This window comes from Misgurnus anguillicaudatus, unplaced genomic scaffold (assembly GCF_027580225.2).
Source record: "Misgurnus anguillicaudatus unplaced genomic scaffold, ASM2758022v2 HiC_scaffold_28, whole genome shotgun sequence".
Taxonomy (NCBI): domain Eukaryota; kingdom Metazoa; phylum Chordata; class Actinopteri; order Cypriniformes; family Cobitidae; genus Misgurnus; species Misgurnus anguillicaudatus.
The window spans coordinates 5,719,747-5,744,236 of NW_027395278.1; the positions used below are offsets into that span (position 1 = coordinate 5,719,747).

The 24,490-nt window shown below is 38.3% G+C and overlaps 1 protein-coding gene across 2 annotated transcripts in view; it reads left to right on the plus strand.

Moving 5' to 3' along the window:
- The window catches only part of LOC141362532 (calcium permeable stress-gated cation channel 1-like), a 79,008-nt gene that overhangs the window by 48,973 nt on the left and 5,545 nt on the right, over positions 1-24,490 (plus strand). For both annotated transcript variants that reach the window (XM_073864760.1, XM_073864761.1), the window contains exons 13-20: positions 10,399-10,521; positions 13,415-13,568; positions 13,696-13,802; positions 22,077-22,163; positions 22,391-22,456; positions 22,564-22,726; positions 23,047-23,152; positions 23,591-23,758. In XM_073864760.1, the coding sequence (XP_073720861.1) occupies positions 10,399-10,521; positions 13,415-13,568; positions 13,696-13,802; positions 22,077-22,163; positions 22,391-22,456; positions 22,564-22,726; positions 23,047-23,152; positions 23,591-23,758 (974 nt within the window). The remainder of the gene's footprint in view (positions 1-10,398; positions 10,522-13,414; positions 13,569-13,695; positions 13,803-22,076; positions 22,164-22,390; positions 22,457-22,563; positions 22,727-23,046; positions 23,153-23,590; positions 23,759-24,490) is intronic.

Here is a 24,490-nt window from a genome sequence, read left to right on the forward strand (position 1 = left end):
CTGTCCTAAAGATTTATAGGTGCGCTCAGAACATGTCACTGATGAACCATGCCAAACTTCGTAGCGATACGCCATTCTGTTTGTGAAATACTGAACTTAATGAGAAAATTCAAAATGGCCGACACCCAAAATGGCCGACCGAAAACCGTTTGGTATCGTTTGACTCGGCATGCCTCAAGGAATCTAACAAGACCAACTTCATGATTTTAGACTCAAGTCTGAAGTAGTTATAAGCGAAAATAAGCATTTTTCGAATCTCGTGACCACTAGGTGGCGCTGTGACGAAACGTTGCAGGCACCCTCAGGTCATGACTGTTATGACATATACCAAGTTTCGTGTCGATACACCAAAGTGTTTTGAAGATACAGCCACACGTCCGTTTTGGCGTGCTCGCCGCCATATATGTTGTCAATTTATATGAGAACGCATTGGTCTATCAAAAAGCTTTTGATAACTTTTTGTCTTGGGTGTCTCTAGATGCTACATACCAAAGGACATGCAAATCGGACAAACGGTCTAGGAGGAGTTCGAAAAAGTAGGTTTTACGAAAAATTCAAAATGGCGGAAAGATGTGCATGACACAAATGACATCAATGTGTGCATTTGAATCATCACGAGTCAAGGATTCAGAGGAAACAAGAATTTAGTTTCTAGGACTCACGGGTCAGAAGTTATGAGCATGAACATAAGTGGATTTTTGGACTGTTGGTGGCGCTAGAGGGTTTGAGTCAGACACACCAATGTTGCTATAGTAACTTCTAAGACCGTCCTCTACATGTGTGCCAAATTTCATAACTTTCCTATGTACGGTTCTATGGGCTGCCATTGACTTCAATGGCGGAAGAACAAGAAGAAGAAATATAGCTGCAAGCAGCGATACCGGGGTCAAGCCAAACATGGCAAAAAATGATTCATACGTGATGACTGTCATGATTTAAGATCTAAGTTTGCATTTGTTTTATGAAAAAAATAGTAATTTTCTTGTATCTTGAGACCACTAGGTGGCACTTTGCCGAAACAATAGATGGTGCCTCAGGTCATGACTGTGATGACACATACCAAATTTAGTGTAAATACAATAAAGCGATACGGAGATATAGCCTTAAATGACTTGACCACTAGGGGGCACTGACCAAACAATAAATTGTGACTCAGGTCTTGATTGTGATGACACCCACCAAATTTGGTGTAAATACGATAAAGAGATGCAGAGATATAGCTTCAAATCTCTTGACCACTAGGGGGCGCCGAAAAGTTTACAAGTCCTCCCAGAACATGTTGGTGATGAACCATACCAAGTTTCATAACAATACGCAATTGCGTTTCTGAAATACTTGAACTTAAAGAAAAAATTCAAAATGGCCGACACACAAAATGGCCGACCAAAAACCATTTGGTATCGTTTGACTCGGCATGCCTAACGAAATCTAACAAGACCGGTCTCATAATTTTACATTCAAGTTTGCAGTAGTTATAAGCAAAAATAGACATTTTTTATATCTCGTGACCAGTAGGGGGCAGTGTGACGAAATTGTGCATGCACCCTCAGGTCATCACTGTTATGACATATACTAAGTCTCATATTAATACACAAAAGTTTTGTGAAGATACAGGCTCAAACACATTTTGGGGTGCTCGCCCTCGCATTCTTTGATGCGTTATACGACAAACGATAGGTCTACCGAAAAGCTTTTGATAACTTTTTGTCTAGAGTGTCTCTAGATGATGCATACCAAAAATCAAGCCAATTACACGAGCGCTCTAGGAGGAGTTCGAAAAAGTAGGTGTTCAATATAATTCAAAATGGCCGACAGGAAGTAGGTTTGACTCAGACATATTTTGTACAGTCGGACTCAGCATGAGCCAAGGAATCAATAGAGTGAAGTCTATTGTTATACTGGCAATTGAATCAAATGCTATAAAGATTTTAAGCAATTTATTTACATATCCTGACCACTAGGTGGCGCCGTCCTAAAGATTTATAGGTGCGCTCAGAGCATGTCACTGATCAACCATGCCAAATATCGTAGCGATACGCCATTCTGTTTGTGAAATACTGAACTTAATGAGAAAATTCAAAATGGACGACACCCAAAATGGCCGACCGAAAACCGTTTGGTATCGTTTGACTTGGCATGCCTCAAGGAATCTAACAAGACCACCTTCATGATTTTAGACTCAAGTTTGAAGTAGTTATAAGCGAAAATATGCATTTTTCGAATCTCGTGACCACTAGGTGGCGCTGTGACGAAACGTTGCAGGCACCCTCAGGTCATGACTATAATGACATATACCAAGTTTCGTGTCGATACAATAAAGATTTGCGAAGATATGGCCTCACGTCCGTTTTGGCGTGCTCGCCGCCATATATGTTGTCAATTTATACAAGAACGCATTGGTCTATCAAAAAGCTTTTGATAACTTTTTGTCTGGGGTGTCTCTAGATGCTATATACCAAAGGACATGCAAATCGGACGGACGCTCTAGGAGGAGTTCGAAAAAGTAGGTTTTACGGAAAAATCAAAATGGCGGAAAGATTTGCATGACACAAATGACATCAACGTATGCAATTGAATCATCATGAGCCAAGGATTCAGAAGAAACAGGAATTTAGTTTCTAGGACTCACGAGTCAGAAGTTATGAGCATGAACATAAGTGGATTTTTGGACTGTTGGTGGCGCTAGAGGGTTTGAGTCAGACACACCAATGTTGCTAAAGTAACTTCTAAGACCGTCCTCTACATGTGTGCCAAATTTCATAACTTTCCTATGTACGGTTCTATGGGCTGCCATTGACTTTAATGGCGGAAGAACAAGAAGAAGAATAATATATAATAATAATAATAAATATAGCTGCAAGCAGCGATACCGGGGTCAAGCCAAACATGGCAAAAAATGATTCATACGTGATGACTGCCATGATTTAACATCTAAGTTTGCATTAGTTTTATGAAAAAAAGCAATTTTTTTGTATCTTGAGACCACTAGGTGGCACTGTGCCAAAAGAATAGATGGTGCCTCAGGTCATGACTGTGATGACACCTACCAAATTTAGTGTAAATACAATAAAGCGATACGGAGATATAACCTTTAATTGCATTGACCACTAGGGGTCACTGACCAAAAAATAAATTGTGACTCAGGTCTTGATTGTGATGACACCCACCAAATTTGGTGTAAATACGATAAAGAGATGCAGAGATATAGCTTCAAATCTCTTGACCACTAGGGGGCGCCGAAAAGTTTACAAGTCCTCCCAGAACATGTTGCTGATGAACCATACCAAGTTTCATAACAATACGCAATTGCGTTTCTGAAATACTTGAACTTAAAGAAAAAATTCAAAATGGCCGACACACAAAATGGCCGACCAAAAACCATTTGGTATCATTTGACTCGGCATGCCTCACCAAATCTAACAAGACCAGTCTCATAATTTTACATTCAAGTTTGCAGTAGTTATAAGCAAAAATAGACATGTTTTATATCTCGTGACCAGTAGGGGGCAGTGTGACGAAATGGTGCATGCACCCTCAGGTCATCACTGTTATGACATATACCAAGTCTCATATCAATACGCAAAAGTTTTGCGAAGATACAGGCTCAAACACATTTTGGCGTGCTCGCCCTCGCATTCTTTGATGCGTTATACGACAACGGATAGGTCTACCGAAAAGCTTTTGATAACTTTTTGTCTAGAGTGTCTCTAGATGATGCATACCAAAAATCAAGCCAATCACACGAGCGCTCTAGGAGGAGTTCGAAAAAGTAGGTGTTCAATATAATTCAAAATGGCCGACAGGAAGTAGGTTTGACTCAGACATATTTGGTACAGTCGGACTCAGCACGAGCCAAGGAATCAGTAGAGTGAATTCTTATGTCAGTGTGGCAATTTAATCAAATGATATAAATATTTTAAACAATTTATTTACATATCCTGACCACTAGGTGGCGCCGTCCTAAAGATTTATAGGGGCGCTCAGAACATGTCACTGATGAATCATGCCAAATTTCGTAGCAATACGCCATTCTGTTTGTGAAATACTGAACTTAATGAGAAAATTCAAAATGGCCCACACCCAAAATGGCCGACCGAAAACCGTTTGGTATCGTTTGACTCGGCATGCCTCAAGGAATCTAACAAGACCACTTTCGTGATTTTAGACTCAAGTGTGAAGTAGTTATAAGCAAAAATAGGCATTTTTCGAATTTCGTGACCACTAGGTGGCGCTGTGACGAAACGTTGCAGGCAACCTCAAGTCATGACTGTAATGACATATACCAAGTTTCGTGTCGATACAATAATGTTTTGCGAAGATACAGCCTCACGTCCGTTTTGGCGTGCTCGCCGCCATATATGTTGTCAATTTATACGAGAACACATTGGTCTATAAAAAAGCTTTTGATAACTTTTTGTCTGGGGTGTCTCTAGATGCTACATACCAAAGGACATGCAAATCGGACGAACGCTCTAGGAGGAGTTCGAAAAAGTAGGTTTTAAGGAAAATTCAAAATGGCGGAAAGATGTGCATGACAGAAATGACATCAATGTGTGCATTTGAATCATCATGAGCCAAGGATTCAGAGGAAACAAGAATTTAGTTTCTAGGACTCACGGGTCAGAAGTTATGAGCATGAACATAAGTGGATTTTTGGACTGTTGGTGGCGCTAGAGGGTTTGAGTCAGACACACCAATGTTGCTATAGTAACTTCTGAGACTGTCCTCTACATGTGTGCCAAATTTCATAACTTTCCTATGTACGGTTCTATGGGCTGCCATTGACTTCAATGGCGGAAGAACAAGAAGATGAATAATAATAATAATAAGAAAACTAACAATAACAATAGGGTTCTACGCCCCTTCGGGGCTTGACCCCTAATAAGAAAACTAACAATAACAATAGGGTTCTACGCCCCTTCGGGGCTTGACCCCTAAATATAGCTGCAAGCAGCGATACCGGGGTCAAGCCAAACATGGCAAAAAATGATTCATACGTGATGACTGTCATGATTTAAGATCTAAGTTTGCACTAGTTTTATGAAAAAAATAGCAATTTTTTGTATCTTGAGACCACTAGGTGGCGCGGTGCCGAAACAATAGATGGTGCCTCAGGTCATGACTGTGATGACACATACCAAATTGAGTGTAAATACGATAAAGCAATACAGAGATATAGCCTTAAATGACTTGACCACTAGGGGGCACTAACCAAACAATAAATTGTGACTCAGGTCTTGATTGTGATGACACCCACCAAATTTGGTGTAAATACAATAAAGAGATGCAGAGATATAGCCTTAAATGACTTGACCACTAGGGGGCACTGACCAAAAAATAAATTGTGATTCAGGTCTTGATTGTGATGACACCCACCAAATTTTGTGTAAATACAATAAAGAGATGCAGAGATATAGCTTCAAATCTCTTGACCACTAGGGGGCACCGAAAAGTTTACAAGTCCTCCCAGAACATGTTGCTGATGAACCATACCAAGTTTCATAACAATACGCAATTGCGTTTCTGAAATACTTGAACTTAAAGAAAAAATTCAAAATGGCCGACACACAAAATGGCCGACCAAAAACCATTTGGTATCGTTTGACTCAGCATGCCTCAAGAAATCTAACAAGACCAGTCTCATAATTTTACATTCAAGTTTGCAATAGTTATAAGCAAAAGTAGACATTTTTTATATCTCGTGACCAGTAGGGGGCAGTGTGACGAAATGGTGCATGCACCCTCAGGTCATCACTGGTATGACATATACCAAGTCTCATATTAATACGCAAAAGTTTTGCGAAGATACAGGCTCAAACTCATTTTGGCGTGCTCGCCCTCGCATTCTTTGATGCGTTATACGACAACGGATAGGTCTACCGAAAAGCTTTTGATAACTTTTTGTCTAGAGTGTCTCTAGATGATGCATACCAAAAATTAAGCCAATCACACGAGCGCTCTAGGAGGAGTTCGAAAAAGTAGGTGTTCAATATAATTCAAAATGGCCGACAGGAAGTAGGTTTGACTCAGACATATTTGGTACAGTCGGACTCAGCATGAGCCAAGGAATCAATAGAGTGAAGTCTTATGTCATAGTGGCAATTTAATCAAATGATATAAAGATTTTAAACAATTTATTTACATATCCTGACCACTAGGTGGCGCTGTCCTAAAGATTTATAGGTGCGCTCAGAACATGTCACTGATAAACCATGCCAAATTTCGTAGCGATACGCCATTCTGTTTGTGAAATACTGAACTTAATTAGAAAATTCAAAATGGCCGACACCCAAAATGGCCGACCGAAAACCGTTTGGTATCGTTTGACTCGGCATGCCTCAAGGTATCTAACAAGACCACCTTCGTGATTTTAGGCTCAGGTTTGAAGTAGTTATAAGCGAGAATAGGCATTTTTCGAATCTCGTGACCACTAGGTGGCGCTGTGACGAAACGTTGCAGGCACCCTCAGGTCATGACTGTAATGACATATACCAAGTTTCGTGTCGATACAATAAAGTTTTGCGAAGATACGGCCTCACGTCCGTTTTGGCGTGCTCGCCGCCATATATGTTGTCAATTTATACGAGAACGCATTGGTCTATCAAAAAGCTTTTGATAACTTTTTGTCAGGGGTGTCTCTAGATGCTACATACCAAAGGACATGCAAATCCGACGGACGGTCTAGGAGGAGTTCGAAAAAGTAGGTTTTACGGAAAATTCAAAATGGCGGAAAGATGTGCATGACACAAATGACATCAACATGTGCAATTGAATCATCATGAGCCAAGGATTCAGAGGAAACAAGAATTTATTTTCTAGGACTCACGGGTCAGAAGTTGTGAGCATGAACATAAGTGGATTTTTGGACTGTTGGTGGCGCTAGAGGGTTTGAGTCAGACACACCAATGTTGCTATAGTAACTTCTGTGACTGTCCTCTACATGTGTGCCAAATTTCATAACTTTCCTACGTACGGTTCTATGGGCTGCCATTGACTTCAATGGCGGAAGAACTAGGATGAATAATAATAAGAAAACTAACAGATACAATAGGTGTCTACGCCACTTCGTGGCTTGACCCCTAAATATAGCTGCAAGCAGCGATACCGGGGTCAAGCCAAACATGGCAAAAAATGATTCATACGTGATGACTGTCATGATTTAAGATCTAAGTTTGCATTAGTTTTATGAAACAATAGAATTTTTTGTATCTTGAGACCACTAGGTGGCGCTTTGCCGAAACAATAGATGGTGCCTCAGGTCATGACTGTGATGACACATACCAAATTTAGTGTAAATACAATAAAGCGATACGGAGATATAGCCTTAAATGACTTGACCACTAGGGGGCACTGACCAAAAAATAAATTGTGACTCAGGTCTTGATTGTGATGACACCCACCAAATTTGGTGTAAATACAATAAAGAGATGCAGAGATATAGCCTTAAATGACTTGACCACTAGGGGGCACTGACCAAAAAATAAATTGTGACTCAGGTCTTGATTGTGATGACACCCACCAAATTTGGTGTAAATACAATAAAGAGATGCAGAGATATAGCCTTAAATGACTTGACCACTAGGGGGCACTGACCAAAAAATAAATTGTGACTCAGGTCTTGATTGTGATGACACCCACCAAATTTGGTGTAAATACGATAAAGAGATGAAGAGATATAGCTTCAAATCTCTTGACCACTAGGGGGCACCTGAAAGTTTACAAGTCCTCCCAGAACATGTTGCTGATGAACCATACCAAGTTTCATAACAATACGCAATTGCGTTTCTGAAATACTTGAACTTAAAGAAAAATTCAAAATGGCCGACACACAAAATGGCTGACCAAAAACCATTTGGTATCGTTTGACTCGCCATGCCTCACGAAATCTTACAAGACCAGTCTCATAATTTTACATTCAAATTTGCAGTAGTTATAAGCAAAAATAGACATTTTTTATATCTCGTGACCAGTAGGGGGCAGTGTGACGAAATGGTGCATGCACCCTCAGGTCATCACTGTTATGACATATACCAAGTCTCATATTAATACGCAAAAGTTTTGCGAAGATACAGGCTCAAACACATTTTGGCGTGCTCGCCCTCGCATTCTTTGATGCGTTATACGACAACGGATAGGTCTACCGAAAAGCTTTTGATAACTTTTTGTCTGGAGTGTCTCTAGATGATGCATACCAAAAATCAAGCCAATCACACGAGCACTCTAGGAGGAGTTCGAAAAAGTAGGTGTTCAATATAATTCAAAATGGCCGACAGGAAGTAGGTTTGACTCAGACATATTTGGTACAGTCTGACTCAGCATGAGCCAAGGAATCAAAAGAGTGAAGTCTTATGTCATAGTGGCAATTTAATCAAATGATATAAAGATTTTAAACAATTTATTTACATATCCTGACCACTAGGTGGCACTGTCCTAAAGATTTATAGGTGCGCTCAGAACATGTCACTGATGAACCATGCCAAATTTCATAGCAATACGCCATTCTGTTTGTGAAATACTGAACTTAATGAGAAAATTCAAAATGGCCGACACCCAAAATGGCCGACCGAAAACCGTTTAATATCGTTTGACTCTGCATACCTCAAGGAATCTAACAAGACCACCTTCATGATTTTAGACTCAAGTTTGAAGTAGTTATAAGCGAAAATAGGCATTTTTCGAATCTCGTGACCACTAGGTGGCGCTGTGACGAAACATTGCAGGCACCCTCAGGTCATGACTGTTATGACATATACCAAGTTTCGTGTCGATACAATACAGTTTTGCGAAGATACGGCCTCACGTCCGTTTTGGCGTGCTCGCCGCCATATATGTTGTCAATTTATACAAGAACGCATTGGTCTATCAAAAAGCTTTTGATAACTTTTTGTCTGGGGTGTCTCTAGATGCTACATACCAAAGGACATGCAAATCTGACAAACGCTCTAGGAGGAGTTCGAAAAAGTAGGTTTTACGGAAAATTCAAAATGGCGGAAAGATTTGCATGACACAAATGACATCAATGTGTGCAATTGAATCATCATGAGCAAAGGATTCAGGGGAAACAAGAATTTAGTTTCTAGGACTCACGGGTCAGCAGTTATGAGCATGAACATAAGTGGATTTTTGGACTGTTGGTGGCGCTAGAGGGTTTGAGTCAGACACACCAATGTTGCTATAGTAACTTCTGAGACTGTCCTCTACATGTGTGCCAAATTTCATAACTTTCCTACGTACGGTTCTATGGGCTGCCATTGACTTTTGGGTGGAAGAACGAGGAACAAGAATAATAATAAGAAAACTAACAATAACAATAGGGTTCTACGCCCCTTCGGGGCTTGACCCCTAATAATATATAATAATAATAATAATAAGAAAACTAACAATAACAATAGGGTTCTACGCCCCTTCGGGGCTTGACCCCTAATAATAAAATTAAGAAAACTAACGGATACAATAGGGGTCTTCGCCCCTTCGGGGCTTGACCCCTAAAAAGAAGAAAACTAACGGATACAATAGGGGTCTTCACCCATTCTGGGCTTGACCCCTAATTATAGTAGAATATTAACATTAGATTAGTAAAGGTTATTGGGTGGGAAATCTAAATTTCATCAGATAGATTTTCATGAATGGCTTTAAAGGCGGAGTCCACGATGTTTAAAAAGCCAATGTTGATATTTGAAATCACCTAAACAAACACGCCCCTACCCCAATAGAATCTGGACCTTCTGTTGATAGACCCGCCCCACACATACGCAACCCGGCAAGGATGTCGGTTAGTAGACACGCTCCTTACTGCTGATTGGCTATAAGTGTGTTTTGGTAGTCGGCCCGTCTCCTTTTCCAAAGCCTTTTTCAAACATCGTGGACTCCGCCTTTAATCTCCAAGTACAGCCAGATAAACGTACAGGTATATTCTGTGTCAAATTATTTGACATATTTGCAATTCACATGTGAATATAAAGTTTCAACAAAGCCTATTCTTCCCTATTGACTATTTTTTCTCACAAGAGCTTTGTAAAGTTTACTGCATTAATGCACAGGCCATACTTTCTTTTGCTCAAGGCTGTTGTTGTGTGCATTGTGCAGCAGAGTGCAACCCATTCAGCTGTGACCATATTCACAAAATAGCACAGTTAAAGTGTGCTTACGTAGGCATGATTAAATACATTCGTAAGGTGTAGACTGGAAAAACAGATATGTACAGTATATACATGTAAAATATGTACAGTAAGTCTGCTGTAGTAGTTCTCTGCTTCTTTGATGCACATTAATATACAAAGCTGCTACGTAAACAGTTGTTTTGTGTTACAATTGTTAATAAATGGTGTATTTTAGGCAGAGCTAGAATAATTGATCCCTTCTAATTTATTCTTTTAAACTCTGTTTGTATTTCTATAGGATTGTAAAAGACTACAGCAGAGCTCATTGCCGACACAAACCCCAGCAGTCCAGCATCTCAACAGTAGTGCGTTCCCATTATTGGGGCGTTTCTTATGCGCCTGCCCCTAGTGACATAATCTGGTAAGTATTATGAAGACCTAAATACACTTATATTATTCTTGTGTAACATGCTTTTGAACTGTTTGTTGGCAACTGTAACTTTACATACACCTCCTGTGGATTTCAGCAACTTTTTCTATAGTTTTGTGTCTGTTTAATTTGATTAATTACATTTTATTTAATAACGTTCATCCACCGGTAATATCACTGTAAACCAGTTTAAAACAAATAATTTCGGTGTTGATTAACAGCTGTTAACACAGCACTACATTGTTGACACTAAGCAGTTCATGAACTATAAATATCACAGATCAATATGCGGGAATTACATATAGAAAGATTTAGATAGCTTGCAATATTGTGCAAAAGTCTTAGGCCACCACCACCAACTTTGTTGTTTTAGAAAAGTTTTCTGTGCTTATGACAAAAGTTATCAGAATAATAATCCAGCAATACAGGGTCTTTGAAATCCTTGACAGTTTGTGAATCTGGGGGGGAAAATTCCAAGGCCCTGGGAATTTTTTGAAATATACATACATAGATACAGGTCATTGAAAGTTCTTAAATCTATTTTGTGCAAGAAGTTTTCTGGTAAAAAAGCCATATTATTCCATGTGTAGTGTAGACTAATATCATAAAAACTGTTCTCTTTAAATGCTTATATCTTCTTTATGCAAATGTTGATTCAAACCAAAATGCTTTTTTGCATAGTTGTGTTTGACACATTAAAAAAGGTCTCGGGTTAACTGTTGTTCCCTGTTGCCATACTTCCTGTGTCCCTGTAACGCCGTCTTTGGCAATATTTAAGATAGTGATATACTTCCTGGCTCCCGCGTCATCCTGTCTTTGTCGTTAAGCCTCATCATTGGTTAAATTTGATATACACATTCAGACGCATTTACCCCTGGAGGTGTCCCCAATGTGTCAATGCAGTGACAAAGCGCAAGTTCCCTCGAAAAAGGGAACTGTAACAATGTATCTTAAAAGGTAACACGATGTAACCTTGCTCTCAAATGTGTCCCAACATTTAGTCCTTGAATTTGAGGGTATTGGACCTGGAAAGTCCTTGAAATGTCCTTGAATTTGAAGTTAATTAAGGAGTTCCCTTCCCTTTTGATTGCCAGGATATAATCTGCTCTGATCATCGGCTTATTTTTAAATAAAGTGATAAAATTCCTTCTATCTGCCGATACTGATTTTAGGCTGATATATCACTGCATCCTACTATGTATAAAAATGTAATGTGAAATTAAAATAAAGTCACAAAACAAAAATATGTCCATCCATAATTATAACTTTTTATTAAGATACAAATACAGGAAATACGTACACAAAATTAAAAACAAAGCCATTTTCAGGACTAAATGTCTTCTTCAGGCATCAGTCAATATTTAGTGTGACCTGGCACTAAACACATCTTGAGCTTTTTTGAGAAAACTAAAGTCCTGTAGTCATTTGATTAGAATTAGACATTAGGATTTAATTTAATTTAGGTTTAAGAAATCCTGCACCTGCCTGCTATTGCTCTATAGGGAAGTTAACCATAAATACTTGACCTTTTAGCTTATACTTTTATACTGTTTTGAATACTACATACACAATTCCTGTATTTTCTGGTTGTATTCTAATAAGGAGATGGATAAATAATTATATATGATCACTATACAATTGCAAAAACAACGCATCTAATGGTGGCACAGTTGCCTAAGACTTTTGCACAGTACTATATATAAACACCACCATTGTCCAAGTACCAATCATGATGATCCAGATATACGGTGTGTGACAGTATCATGTTTAGTGTTTACAAAGGTAATAAAAGAGCACGGATGTGACAACTGGCCAATCAGAATTAAGCATTGGAGAGATTTGCATAATAAATGAGACAAATAAATCAAAAACACAGTGTTTTTTATAATACTTGTATATATACAGTTGTGCTAAAAGTTGTGTACAATTATTTGTTCATGACCCACTTTGTTACGATATATTACACTTTTTGAAATGAAATTGAATTAAGTAAGTCTCAAACTGAGTGTCTGCCTAGACAGCCACAGTGAAAGCCATTATATCTGTTACATAATATGTGTTGAGAATCATATATTGAGTGAGTGTTAGTATGTGTGTGGGTGTGTGGGGGGGAGACAGTGTCAGCCTGTCTTTCTGCTTTACTGAGCAAGTGTGTGTATGTGTGCGTGTGTGCGTTGTCTGAATTCTTTTGAGCATAAGCTCTTATGTTGCAGCATCTTTGCATCTTATTAAAAAAAATTATTGATGTGTGAATGCTTTCCAGTTTTGCAAAGCCTGTGAGCTCGGTTTTGTAGAACTCAGTGTATGGATTTGCAACAAAGGAAATCATTACTGTCAAAAGGCATTTGTGGGCTGTCTACATCTGTACCTTTAAGGTATTAATGTGCACTCTTTGGTAGCAATACCTCAGAGGTACTACTATGACCTCTATAGATGCAAAAAAGTGTACTTTTTAAAAGGGTACCGGCCCAGTAACAGCTACTGTAGGGACCATTCGTTGAGGATTTCTTTTCTGATAGTGTACTTAAAGGGATAGTCTGTCATCATTTACTTCCTCTCATGTTGTTACAAACCTGTATAAATGTATTTGTTCTGATAAACACAAAGGAAGGTATTTTGAGGAATGTTTGTAACCAAACTGATTAGAAGCCCCATTGATTTCCATAGGAAAAAGAAAACTATTGAAGTCAATAGGGTTTCTGATCTGTTTGGTTACAAACAATCCTCAAAATATCTTCCTTTGTGTTCATCAAAACAATACACTTTTGTTTTTATTTTTCCAAACCTTCCTGTTTGTGTAATAGTAGCTTCCCGTTTGTTCAGTTTGTGTGCTTGAACTGTACTTAAGACCTTGTTGTGTTGATTCTTGGTTGTGTCTGTCCAGGGAAAATCTGTCAGTATGCGGTTCTCGCTGGTGGCTTCGCTGCGTCCTGCTCAACATTGCGCTCTTCCTCTTGCTCTTCTTTCTCACCACACCAGCTATAATTGTAAACACCATGGACAAGTTCAACGTCACTAGGCCTGTTGAAAGCCTAAGGGTCAGTGACCATCAAAGAAGTATTTTTTAACCGTACGACTGTATTACGCCACATAAGAATGTAAAATAAAACTAAAAGTGCTTTTGTGTGTTGTTTTTGATGTTGAATGTTGTGTCTTACTGTCTAGAACCCGGTTATTACCCAGTTCTTCCCAACCCTGCTGCTGTGGGCCTTTTCAATTCTTCTGCCTTTCATAGTGTACTATTCATCATTCTTTGAAAACCACTGGACCAGGTATGACTCTGTTTTCACTGTTTGACAATAAACATTGCAATTTGTGTTTTGTGAGATGAACAAAATAGTCTTTATGTTGACCCCAGTTTAGTCTACCCAGTCTCATGTAGTTGCGTATGAATAGCACGAAGGGTTAAAATCATGCAATTCATACGCCAAATTCCAATTTGGCGTGCATATGATACACCAGTCCTTTCCATTCACTTAAACGGTGCATCATTTTTTGTCGTTTTATTTATTGGTTTCTCAATTTTTTTAAACCATTTTCGCTTGGGTTTAGGGTTAGATTTCAGATTTGCTCAAGGAGGTTATTTAATATACAGGTTTCTCCATGTTTTTGTCTATATTTAAGCTATGGTTGTGAAGGATTTTGTGTATATTTCTTTATGCGAATCTATGTCTGATGTGTTACGTTGCAACTGTGCCCTGATGTTACCAACTTTATTATTAGTCTGATTCCTTACAACTGTGACCTGATGTTATCAACTATCCAAATGGCCCATACAGTTACCCCTCAGGTCATTATTAGGTCACATTCTCGTAGGTTCTTCGGGGGTGTGATTGTCACCTCAGAGATCAAAGTCTCCATGGGGTGCCATTGTATTGTTTGTGTAAGATGTATAAAGGTCTGCTCACACAGGCAGATCTTTGGGTTAAGAATGTAGAAGGTTGACACGACAACATCGCTCCTGAAGAACAATGCTACATAAGAACCTTCATTAAATCTCTTTTCCCCACATGCACTTGGTCCTGCTTATTATTTTACGTATTAGATACATTCTAATACGTTGGCGAGCCATGAAAGACTGAGCAGCCAAATTCAAGAAAATCTAACAATTTGGCGAAGCCAGCCAGGAGAGACAGATAAGAAGAGCACTCATCACTGCAACAAGACGAGAACTGAAGAATTTTGAAGATTCTAGTTTCTGAAGATTATTGAAGACAAATCGACTATGTTTGTGGACTCTGTTTGTGGAAGCAACCTTCTTGATGACTTTGTCTTAAAAATCTTCATTTGGTGAGTGAAACTTATCAGCTCTTTTAAAGAACTACTTAAGAAATTAAGCAGACCAATGTTCATAGTGTAGCATTGTTAATCATTTAAGCTTGGTCCTTTCTCTAAATGTCTGTAGGAATTGTTAAGAAACAATTTAGTCCATTCATCTAGAGATTGTAGAAGTAGAAGCTTGGTCCTTTCTCTAAATGTCTGTAGGAATTGTTAAGAAACAATTTAGTCCGTTCATCTAGAGATTGTAGAAGTAGAAGCTTGGTCCTTTCTCTAAATGTCTGTAGGAATTGTTAAGAAACAATTTAGTCCGTTCATCTAGAGATTGTAGAAGTAGAAGCTTGGTCCTTTCTCTAAATGTCTGTAGGAATTGTTAAGAAACAATTTAGTCCGTTCATCTAGAGATTGTAGAAGTAGAAGCTTGGTCCTTTTTCTAAATGTCTGTAGGAATTGTTAAGAAACAATTTAGTCCGTTCATCTAGAGATTGTAGAAGTAGAAGCTTGGTCCTTTCTCTAAATGTCTGTAGGAATTGTTAAGAAACAATTTAGTCCGTTCATCTAGAGATTGTAGAAGTAGAAGCTTGGTCCTTTTTCTAAATGTCTGTAGGAATTGTTAAGAAACAATTTAGTCCATTCATCCAGAAACTGTAGAAGTCACAGAAATAGTTTGGGACTGATATTGCTGCAAGATTTTAGGAATCTTGACTGGGTACTAATCAGTAGCCACTATTTGGTTAGATTCTAACAAGGTTAGAAAAAGATGGTCTAGAACCAAAATTATGGAACTTTAAGTCAATTTGCCTTCCATTGAAAGATATGGAAAGTTCTGAGTGACAAATAGAAACTAAGAACTGTAATTGAGCATTCTGAAGTAGGATTCAGAAAGAATTTGAGAGTTTGAACTGTGAAGTCTAATGTTTATTGGTGTGCAAACAGTAGACACATTTTATTATGGTTCTCTTGCTTTCTTAATTGTAGTATTAAGAACTAAACAATAAGATAGCACAAACGAATTATTGTTATTAAGAGTACATTTAATGTATGTTTGACTGGGTTTGTCTGTATACTCTAAATGGTCAGTCTGAATAAGCACCTTTAACAGATCTAACACCTTTTGTTTTGTTTTCACACCTCTGAGGGCACTTCTCCTGTACTGGCCATGGCTGAGTCTATTATGAAAAACAATGGTTGTGGATCTTACCCGAGACCAACTACAGAAAGGCATGGAACAGAACCTCCAAATGTAACCATTGATCAGATGATGGAAAATCTGAATGCATATTTGGACAAAAGACTGGAGATAAGGACATGCCATGATGACATCTGTAGGAAATACAGTATCAAGCACTCAGAGAGTGGACAATGGGCTTTGCCGGACATCAAAAGGGCTTTTGGAAAGACACAGCGCTTAAGGACAAACACCAGGAAAGATGGATGGTCTGTGATTTTGCTCAAACAAATTCAACAGCACCTGCAAAAGTGTGAGATGGACAAACTACAATGTGAGATTGAAGCTGAGAAGGCTAAGGTTCGAGGATTATCTGAACGACTGCAAAATGAAAAAAGAGACAAAGAGAAACTGTTAAACCAGAATGAGATGTTGCTAAATTTGATTTCAAGACAAATTGAATCAAAAGACTGTTTTATAACACAGGCATCAACTAAAGAAACTAGCAGCTGCAACAAGCAATTAACTGAACAAGTTACTGAAAATCAACAACGAATGGCTCTGCTGAGAGAGCTACCACATAATCACTGTGAAAGCGGTGATTTAGATAGAGAGACTAAATCACCTATTCACACCTATGTCCCAAAGAGCAGATCTATGGTCAGACTCGCTCCTGTTATTGTCAAAAACAGAAGGACTGAAATTGAAGTTGACAATGAGGAGGAATATGAGGAGAATGGAGAGAGACAAACTCGCACTGTGACAAAAATGGTGAAGACATATGTTCCACATAGAACATACCAGCCAGCAACACCTGAGCAGATTGACAAATGGTCAAGGGAACTGCCCGATGTATACAAGCATCCACGGAAGGTTTAGCAAGTTCTACAAAGACTGCACAAAATCTACACACTACATCCATTAGATGGAGTAGTCATTCTCAATGTCAATTTGAGGGACAGTGACCAAAACAAGCTAACTGAAAGTGTCAGCATCAAAGTTGGTGAGTCTCAAGAGAACATTGAAGCTGGATGGGAAGCCGTAAAGACATTCTTATTTGAATTAAAACCTGCAGAGATTAATTGGGGTAAAATTACATCTTGCATGCAGAAGACAGGGGAAAGTGTCACAGAGTTTGAAGATCGCTTTAAACAAACTTGGCTGGAACATGCTGGTTTGAATGACAGTGAGGATTTTAACAAGGACACTGGTATGCCTTTAAAAACTGCATTTGTAAATGCACTGAAACCAGAGATCTCTAAAGCTCTGAAAATGCGTTATGATGACTGTGACAGCATTGGGGTTGCTTTTAATCAGCTGGTTGAATGGTCAACAAAGATTGAAAGAACACAAGATGTCCAGCTGAGAGCCTTACAAACGAAACCTGTGAAGAGCAACAAGAGAGTGGAACATCACAAACACACAAGTGCAAACACCAAACATGGAAGATGCAGGTATTGCAACAAGGAAGGACACTGGATTCGAGATTGCAGCCTGAAATTAAGAGACAAAAATGTTGATGAGGACCACCTGGATAGAAGATTTCAGCAGCTGACAGTAGAACAAAAACAGACTCTACTAAACGCTGTTGAGTGGCAGCGAAACTAGAGACCCCCTCTCTACAGCACCAGCTAGTGGCATTTCATCCAAGACCAGATGGAGTTTTTAAAACAGAAGCATACAGAGAAAACTCAACAATAGAAGCAAAAGGTGATGTCCTAGCAGATGATGCTGTTAGTCAAGCCGTGAAGGGAGAGGGGTGCAAACAAGAAAGACACTTGACTTTAGACATTAAGCAAGTTGAAGATGACATTTCCTGAGAACAAATGTTGTTGATGAAAGGTTCAGCAAAACAGAGGGACGTTAAGCAAGACCGCAATTATGCCCATAAGAAACCTGGATTAAGCCTTTTAAAAAATGTCACAGGCAGGCCCATGCCCATACTCAGAACAGAAGACATGCTTAAAGCTCATATGAATGACAGCCAAGTCCTGAACGACCCTGAACACCTCAGCCTGGCAGTACAGAATCCTGAAGAGCAAGTTCTAAATGTGTGCCATTGCGAGTTAATTAGTCTGCCCAGAGATGAGGGATAGATGGCAGTAGTGTTTATTAGAGTCCATATATTGCGGGACTAGAGTTTTTAGGCTCTAGCATGTCGTCTGAGGATGAAGAGGTACACATACCACCACTGGTAAACACTGTAGTGTCCTGCCAAAATTAAATAGGGACAGTTTTAGGTAGAAGTTGTTTGTGAATAATCTGTTTTCTTTGGCAAGATACGTTTCCCTTTTCTCTTGTGTGTGATTGCAGGTGTTCCGGTGTTTCAGTGTTCCTGAGAATAAGCAAAGACCTCCTATGTTTGACACCTTTACCAAGCAGAAACCTGGGAAGATCCACAGAGCACATCCACATTCGCCATTTCCACATCTCCACAACGTGCTATAACCCGCAGGACTCAGCAGAGTGCAAAAAGACCAAAACGCAACCACATCCGTCAAGTCCACATGATTACAACTTTTAAATGAAAGTTAAAAAAAAGGACTCACAAAGAAATCCATCCATTTTTACAGTGAAACCTTTTTTAGGGTTCACAAGCGAGAACCTGTATACTGCATGTGTATGATTGACAAAATCTTTCATTTTATTTTTTGTGTGATCAAATATGATCAAATGGGGGATTGAAGGATTTTGTGTATATTTCTTTATGCGAATCTATGTCTGATGTGTTACGTTGCAACTGTGCCCTGATGTTACCAACTTTATTATTAGTCTGATTCCTTACAACTGTGACCTGATGTTATCAACTATCCAAATGGCCCATACAGTTACCCCTCAGGTCATTATTAGGTCACATTCTCGTAGGTTCTTCGGGGGTGTGATTGTCACCTCAGAGATCAAAGTCTCCATGGGGTGCCATTGTATTGTTTGTGTAAGATGTATAAAGGTCTGCTCACACAGGCAGATCTTTGGGTTAAGAATGTAGAAGGTTGACACGACAACATCGCTCCTGAAGAACAATGCTACATAAGAACCTTCATTAAATCTCTTTTCCCCACATGCACTTGGTCCTGCTTATTATTTTACGTATTAGATACATTCTAATACGTTGGCGAGCCATGAAAGACTGAGCAGCCAAATTCAAGAAAATCTAACAGTTGCTTGGAGTTGGGGTTAGAATTGGGGTTTGGGTTAGGATGTCATTATTATATAACAAAAAGTTGTTCTAGCCCTAAACCCAAGCAAAATGGTAAAAAATAGCAAAAAAATTGAGAAACCAATAAATAAAACAACAAAAAAAGATGTGCCATTTAAGTGAATGGGAAGGACTTGCATATCATATGCACGCCAAATTGGAATTTGGTGTATGTATTGCATGATTTTCACACTTCGTGCTATTTATACGCAACTCCATCAGACTGGGTTCGTTTAGTAAACATTAACTCATTCCCCGCCAGCCTTTTTTGAAAAGTAACCCCCAGCATGTTTGTGATTTTCACAAAATTTTTACAAAATGCTTTCCAGGAAATTTTTCTTCTAAAAATATATAAACATACAAATATATCAAATAAAAGAACAGACCCTCTGCTTTCAAAAAAAATAAACAAACAAACAAAATGGGGGGGGGGGGAACGTTTCATCCTATCTATATTTTTTCTCTGTTTATAAACTCTTAAATATGGGTATTTTTCTTAAAAAAAAATAGCAAAAAGCTGAAATAATTTAATTTTTGTGAAGGAATTTTGTTAGAGATCATATTCAGAATGATTATCAAAACATACACAGAGTTTAAAATTATTAAATAATTTTTTTGCTTTAGTTTTTTTTAATTGGGTAAAAATCTAGTGGATAATCGCGGTATTACAGATTAACATAAAAACTCATCAGAAACACTTTTTTTTCATGCAAATGTTTTCTCTTAATTGACGAGATAACTCGTCAATGGCAGGGAAAGAGTTAAATTATGAAAATGTACAAATTTAACACATTAATGCATTTAAAATTATTCTATTTAAATGCTTTTGAAATTCTTTGCAATATCTACAATGCTTTAATGAATAAGCTGAATAAGAGGCACTTCACATTTTACTCTAAAACTGTGCAGAAAGCGCAACCGCGCCACTTTTTCCTTTCTTTCCAAGCACTTGGGCACTCTCATAGCATCTGCCATAGCTAAGCATCCTAAGCGCTGCCTGACGTTGTGCCGAGCACCCATCGGCGGAAAAAGAAATCTGTGCTTATGCCAAAAGTTATCAAAATAATTACCCAGCATGAGTTGTTGCGTTTTTCCTTCCCTTTTGATGTAATCTATAATATAATCTGCCATGATAGAATATAATCTGTCCTGATCATGCCTTTTATCTGCCGATATTGATTTTAGATCTATATATCACTGCATCTCTACTATGTATAAAAATGTAATGTGAAATTGAAATAATGTTTTTTTCCTAATCAGTTTTATCACCTGATTTTGTAATGAATATGAGCCATATTCTTGACAACCTTGGGATCATCAGAAAATGTCTTTATCTGACTTTGTAGTAATAACTCTGTAGTAATAATATATATATCACTGTCCTAAAGACCAGGGTAAGGAAGTTTGTGCTTTTGCTAATCTCTAGTGCAGTATATATGCATTGCATAAACACGTTCATATCAGTGCACAAACATATTGCATAACAGCAGAACAACCCCCCAACTCAGTCTCCCACCCACCCATGCACGTTAACACGGTGTCCCTCACTCCTGCACTCTCTGCTTGCCTCTCCAGTCTTGTTGTCATAGTGATCATAACAAGGGCATAATCTGCACACTGGCGGCGTCTTTCACGCAGTCACATTATGTAGTGCATCTGGATCAAAATGTCTGTATTCTGCAACTGTGATTTCTCCACTTGAATATGATATCTACAAAGTGGAAACATTGTGATATAATTGTGCACTCTAAAGTAAACAACATATAAATAAAATTTGTCTTATTTTACACATTCCTTATCTTATTGTTAATACTTTATGGATGTTATTCAAAGAAAAAAAAATGTTTGAACTTGCTCCACCCTTAAAACAACACTTATTTGTACCACAAGTATATGCACAACCTTAAGCCTTTCACTAGTAGCTGCCCTGAGCTATGCAATGTAAAATATAGCGAAATATTATATATAATTTAAAATACAGATCCTTTTAAATTTGAGGATTTATAAACCCAAAGACATTAGTCACTTGCAAAAGATGTAATAAAATGTCACTGTTAAAGGAACAGTATGTAAGAAATGAATATCAATTAATCATAAAATGGCCCTGATATGTCACTAGACATTAAGAAAACATTTTAATTTCAAATACTTATCTCACTGATAACAGTGGTCTGGCCAGGATATTGTCATTTAACTCTTTCCCCGCCATTGACGAGATATCTCGTCAATCAAGAGAAAACGCTTTCCCGCCAATGACGAGTATTTCCGTCTTTTTCGCAATACCGCTATTATCCACTACTTTTTAAAACCGGAAGTATTGCCCTATGACAAGCTGCTGCATGTCCGTGTCTGTTAAGATCGCTCTGAATGGGAACTCTATGAAAAGTCCGTCACAAAAATGGAATTATCTCAGCTTTTTGCTCAAAATGTGGTGTTTTTGCAGAAACCAACCCATATTCAAAAGCTGATTACAAAAGAACTGCTGAAAGTAGGATGAAATGTTTTTTTTTTTTTTGAAAGCAGAGGGTCTGTTCTTTCATTTGGTATATTGTATGTTTATATATTTTAAGAAGAACATTTTCTGGAAGGCATTCAACTTTTGTGAAAATCATGAAAAGCGCTGGCTGGCAACTTTTTTAAAAAACGCTGGCGGTGAAAGAGTTAAAAAGTGGAGTTGCAGCCCTCTACTAATGTTTATGTTGTCATGTTGTGTTTTAGCCACAAGTTTTGTGATTGCAATACCAGTGTTGGCCACAATCCTACATACTGTTCCTTTAACTAAAAAACTACCATCTGACTAATGTTGCAAACTTTATATTGACTTGTCTACATAGTATGCATTTCAGAAGAACAGTTTTAAAATGACTACCTAGATTTACAATACATTGTAAATGTCTCTTTTAGGTCCAGTGAAAATCAGGTCACCATGCATAAATGCTTTTTCCTGCTTGTCTTCATGGTCATTATTTTACCATCACTGGGTCTGTCCAGGTAAATATCCTTTAATATGAGTGCAGAATCTCAATTCAAAAATAAATGGTAGTTAGTCTAGCATCACTTGAAGTTTATGATGTAAGTTGGATTCAATACATTACCATTTTAAGTTAATATTTCAGACATTTCATCAGGATAATTCATTACTTTGGTGTACCTTTTAGGGGCATTGTAATAATTTTTAGAGCAAATATTAAACACTAACCCTCTTCTCTGCTCTCTAGCTTGGATTTGTTCTTCAGGTGGCTTTTTGACATCCACTTCCTGGATGAACCAGATGTGAAGTTTCAGTAAGAAATTGTTATTTTTCCTGTTTCCAGATATTTTTATTCATTATTGATACATACAGTACAATCTAATTTGTTGAAACTGACATATGTTTCATTCGACCCATCAGGTGTGTGTTCTTGCCGGACAATGGGGCATTCTTTGTGAACTATGTGATTACATCCAGTCTAATAGGAACAGGAATGGAGCTGCTGCGTATTCCTGCACTGCTGGTGTATTCGCTTCGCCTCTGTTTTGCCAAATCTAAAGCTGAGCGCATCCACGTTAAAAGAGTAAGTGATTATGTACAGTAAGTTTGCCTATGAATGTTCACATATAAAGAAAGATCAAAATGTTAACAGTCCAAAAACGTCAACAATAATAATAATATTTTGAAAATAAAGTTAAAATTACACAATTAAACTTGAGAGTAAAGTCATATGAGAGTAAAGTCATAACATTTCAAGAAAAAACTTGCAGTACCCTACTTACATATTTTGGATATATGAATAAATAAATGTGATTATGCATTTTTGCACCCATTGGTTGAAGAGAATAAAGTTTTGACTTTCGGACTTATCTTCTTTAACTTATTTCTCCTCTCTCACCTCAGAGTCAAGCCTATGAGTTTCAGTTTGGTCTTGAATATGCCTGGACCATGTGCATATTTTCAGTCAGCATGACCTACAGCATCACTTGTCCCATCATTGTACCTTTTGGTGAGTCTTTAAAGTTAACGCCTTCAGTTTTACCTCCTTTCATGTTCTTGTACCTCGTTCTCATCCTCAGTCGGTGTGTGGGCGTCTGAGCCGTATCTCCAACAGCATCTCAATATCGGCGTGTGACACGGCCGCTATGTGAGAACCCGCTGCAGTCTTCCAGACGCTCCGACCCGTCTAGCCGAGATCCAGACGCCCACTCCACGCCTGTTCTGTCACCAATACACGCCATGACTGTTTATTTACTATACACTGATCATGGTTTTTTCGCTTAGTTTTGAATTGTTCGGCAACTTTTAATAACGTGGGATATACATACAAATTTTATATAATATAGCTGTGTAACTTTTTGTTTAGTTGACTTTATCCGAACGCACTTGGAATAGTGATTGTAATTTGAAAAGTATTTTTTTAACACAAACTATGCTCATTTTGTAGGATTGCTCTACCTTGTTCTGAAGCATATGGTAGATCGCTATAATATCTACTATGCCTATATACCCACAAAGCTCAGCCAGAGGGTCCACTCGGCCGCAATCAGTCAAGTGGTGTTGGCACCTATTCTTTGCATGTTCTGGCTGCTATTCTTCTCTGTGCTCAGACTCGGTAGGTTCACACTCACTCTTTAGACTCATATCTGTTGTTGTTGTTTGGATAATCTGCAGATTAATCAGAAATAGAGAGAGAGAGATCAACTGATGATGTTGCTTAGATTTGAGTGAAAATTCAAAGTAAAACGGTTTGTTTCTGATTTGTGTCTCACATTTCTATTTTATTTCTACACTGTAAAAAAGCTGGTTTAACTTAAAAATGTAGGTTACCTGGTTACCTTAAAATTTTGAGTTAAGTCCCTGTAAAGTCAGATATTAAATGTGTTTTTAATTTATTACACCACAGAAAAATACATAACCACCTAGCCAAATCTGAATGATGGTAAACAGGAATAAACAAGTCCGTAAAATCTTGGAAAAGGCAGCATTCTCTGCTCTCAAGCAGTGGGGGTGTGTCCGTTGTTGCACTGAAACCACGCCCACTCACAGGAAAGCTGCCGTCTCTCTCGACTTTCAAATACTGCTTCAGCATGAATGTTTTATGGGCGGTGCCAGGGCGGGACTCATTTTGAGCCCTGGAGTTTTATGCCTTAAACTGGCTCACTTTAGTTCCAGGGGTTCAAACTTGCCACCTTTCTGCGAAATTCGCCGTTTTTGATCCAAAATGAGGCGTGATGGGGGTCTGTGACAGGGTCCCAGTAAATAAAATTATGAAAATCATGTCCAGCTATTGTTATGTTTTACAATTTATAGTCACCTTTTTGCTATCGAAGTTTAAGCAGTCTGT